We start from the raw sequence: 3,577 nt of genomic DNA, 5'->3' as shown, positions 1-3,577 counted from the left end.
ACTCAGTCAGTCACTCAGTCAGTCACTTAGTCAGTTACTCAGTCAGTCACTTAGTTAGTTAGTTAGTTAGTCACTTAGTCAGTCAGTCAGTTTGTCACTCAGTTAGTTACTTAGTTAGTCACTTAGTTAGTCACTCAGTCAGTTACTCAGTTAGTTACTTAGTCAGTCACTCAGTCAGATGTACCGCTGAACTTGAACATGGGTTAGGTACTGAGAAGTATGGAATAAAAAGGAACGGGGATGCGATGCTTGCTTGACTCTTGCACTTGCAAGTACTCTACTGTGCCTTATTCTCTCTATTGTCGACTTCTTAGACTAAAGCTAACTGGGTCTGTACTAGCTTGCTCTTGAACAATGCCGGCAACATCTGCCGCCGCCGCCGCCGCCGCCGCAGCCCTACGAACCACGTTAGTCTGTCTTCTCTTGTTTCCTTCGATTCACTGCCAATTTGCTCGCGCGACTCGGAAGAGAAGTCGGCAATGAATAAGAATCTCATCAATCAATCACAGCACCGACACCGCTCTCTGTGGGCGGTTCCCCATTAACCCGGTCAGATATGGGGACTGCTCAGTCCAAAGACTCGGCAGCCTCTTTCGGAGGCCAGACGATCCATCTGGACCTCAGATGCGTACGCGGCTGTACTGTACCTTACGAGACCTACCAGGTAGGTCGCCGTAGGCCCGGTCTACGCCGTCAGGTAGTGTGTTGTTACCTATTAGTCGACATTTGCCCTGCCCCTTCGGGAGTGCCTCACGGCATTCAATACTGGTATGTTCACGTAAGTATATATATATTTACTCCAGTCCCTAGGTACTCTACTGGATCGGATATATTATCTATCGTTGCTGGGTTGGTATATGGGCGAACAATTGAAGAGTATTCCCCTTTGAATTGTGCCACTTCTTCGTTTCTCTAATCTGGTGTCCGGCTGTTGAATCTGTTGATCTGACTTTCTATCACGTCACTACCCTTCTCTTTCCCTTCAGACAGCATCAGAAGTGTCCCGTCGTTGAACTGAAGACGGAGGACTCGGAGTGCTCAGGCTAGAATTCGAAGGCTTCGGCGCTCAAAGGGTACTACTGTCCTTTGATCACTGTTGTACTACCGATACAACTATCGTCATATCACCGAGTTGAAGTTCCAGCATCGATATCAACACCATACCACGCACGACACGACTCGGCAGCCCAAGCCCACCAAATCTGCAACTGTACAATCTTGGTCGTTTCACCCACTGGCATCCCTGGTGAGTGTGTGGCACAGAAGGACAGGTAGTGAGGAGCGAGACTACAATCAAAATGGGGAAACTTCAACTCCACGTTGGCATTATCGGTGCCGGGCTCGGCGGGCTTGCTGCGGCCATTGGGATTGCAAGGGCCGGAGTCAAAGTGACCATTCTGGAGCAAGCACCTCAACTTGGTGAGGTATGTACAGAACAACACAATGCTCTCTCCCCTTACCACACAACATCTGCCCCTCTCCGCCGACGTCAGGGACTCGATGAGCACTCTCTAACATTTGCTACAGGTCGGAGCCGGCATCCAAATCCCACCCAACAGCACACGCATCCTAGCTCGGTGGGGACTCCTCCCAGCGCTCGAAAAAGTATCAGTGCGCCCCAACAACTTCATTCTCCGATCCTACAAGGACGGCGCAGTCCTATCGACTCAACCGTTAATTCCATACTGCGAGGAGCGATATGGCCATCCATACCTCCACATCCATCGAGCAGACTACCATCGAATCCTAACCCAAGAAGCTGAGCGACTCGGAGTAACAGTCCGCCTAAACAGCCAAGTCACAAAAATCGACTTCGACCGTCCCGCAGTCCACATCAAGAACCAACCGCAACCATTTCTAGCCGACCTAATCATCGGAGCGGACGGATTGAAATCCATATGTCGCGAAGCGCTTCTCGGTCGCCCTGACCCTCCCCATCTCACAGGCGACCTGGCATATCGCATCACCGTGCCCGCAGACAAGATGAAATCTCACCCTTTGTTGGCCGAACTAGTCGCAAAACCCAACATCAACTACTGGATGGGGCCTGACGTCCACGTGGTATGTTACTTGCTTAAGGGCGGCAATCTATACAACATTGTCATTGCCTGTCCAGACAATCTACCCGAATTCGTGAACCAGCAAAAAGCCGACCTGCGCGAGATGAACGAGCTATTTGCAAACTGGGACCCCCAGTTGAGGGCCTTAGTGGCCCTGTGTCAAGAAACTTCGAAATGGCGCCTCCAGAACTCGCGCGAGATGATCAGCTGGTCACACCCCTCGGGTCGGTTCACGCTCCTCGGTGACGCCTGCCACGCTACATTGCCGTATTTGGCCCAAGGTGCCGCGCAGGCTGTTGAAGATGGCGCCGTGTTAGGTCACTTGTTTGAGAAAATCGAGCACGTCCACCAATTACCTGATTTGACTGCGATTTATGAAACTGTCCGCAAACCGAGAACCACGCGAGTTGTGCAAGGTAGTTCGCATTTAGGTCAGAAGATTTTCCATTTACATGATGGCCCGAGGCAAATGGAACGAGATCGCCAGTTGCGTGAGTACCAGGATGATCCGTTCGAGGGGTATCAGAACCGATGGCGTGATCCGGTCTTTCAGCCGTTTTTGTTCGATTATGATGCTAAACAGGTCGTTGATGATGCTTGGGATGTTTATACACAGGGGAAGTTTCCGGGTACGATGGGCAAATTTGCAGAGTTGCTTGAGAAGAAACAACAGCGGACTCAAGGTGAGGAGGGGGAAACGGGGAGTGATGAACTCGATGAATTGCGCAGGCATGAGTTTCGTGTCGCTGGACCGGGGCCCCAGCTTGTGTCGAGGGCTAAAGCTTCGAAGTTGTGATAACGTTTGACAATATGGCCACGGCTGGGCTACTAGTAGGTAGGTAGACTCCTAATATTAAACGAGCCTCGCTTTCCTTTCAATAATTTTGCATGGCATGGCGTTTTCTGGTCACTGTGTCCAGACAGGGCTGGAGGTTTCGATGTACATCACCCACAACATGGACGCCCCGTCAGAGGGTGAAGAAAGGACGAACACCCGGGATTGAAGGATACATTATATATAGCTGGGTCCACATGTTCAGTGCTGGCCGAGCACTTAAGTCATTATTCATACTAACTATACGATGTGTAATGGGCAGTCGTTATTTCGCCGTCCTAGGGTGCTTATTTCGTGGAAACGGCCCCAAGACTATTTCCTATTACTCGTACGTCTTAAGTTACTATATGCCTCTACAGTAGCACTGCCTAATATAGATACTGTAACTACTGTACATAGGTACTATCCTAGGCGCCTACAACGCCTACAACGCCTGTTCACCTATAGCTCTCTAATGGCCGGATCAAAAAGAACGTCGGAAGAGCTGTGGGGCATAGTATACCAGACCCGTAGTAAGTTACAGGTGTTGTAGGCGTTGTAGGCGCCTAGGATAGTACCTATGTACAGTAGTTACAGTATCTATATTAGGCAGTGCTACTGTAGAGGCATATAGTAACTTAAGACGTACGAGTAATAGGAAATAGTCTTGGGGCCGTTTCCACGAAATAAGCACCCTAGGACG

The 3,577-nt window shown here is 50.1% G+C and overlaps 1 protein-coding gene across 1 annotated transcript; it reads left to right on the top strand.

Moving 5' to 3' along the window:
• The first annotated feature begins 184 nt into the window (after positions 1-184).
• Positions 185-3,066, top strand: HMPREF1120_02659 (salicylate hydroxylase). The gene is made up of 2 exons (XM_009156704.1): positions 185-1,424; positions 1,528-3,066. The coding sequence occupies exons 1-2, from the start codon at positions 1,299-1,301 to the stop codon at positions 2,854-2,856; spliced, it is 1,455 nt and encodes a 484-aa protein (XP_009154952.1). The 5' UTR covers positions 185-1,298; the 3' UTR covers positions 2,857-3,066.
• Positions 3,067-3,577: the final 511 nt, after the last annotated feature.

This window comes from Exophiala dermatitidis, assembly GCF_000230625.1.
Source record: "Exophiala dermatitidis NIH/UT8656 unplaced genomic scaffold supercont1.2, whole genome shotgun sequence".
Classification (NCBI taxonomy): Eukaryota; Fungi; Ascomycota; class Eurotiomycetes; order Chaetothyriales; family Herpotrichiellaceae; genus Exophiala; species Exophiala dermatitidis.
Note: the sequence above shows the minus strand (reverse complement) of the source record. Positions and strands in the feature narration are given on the sequence as shown.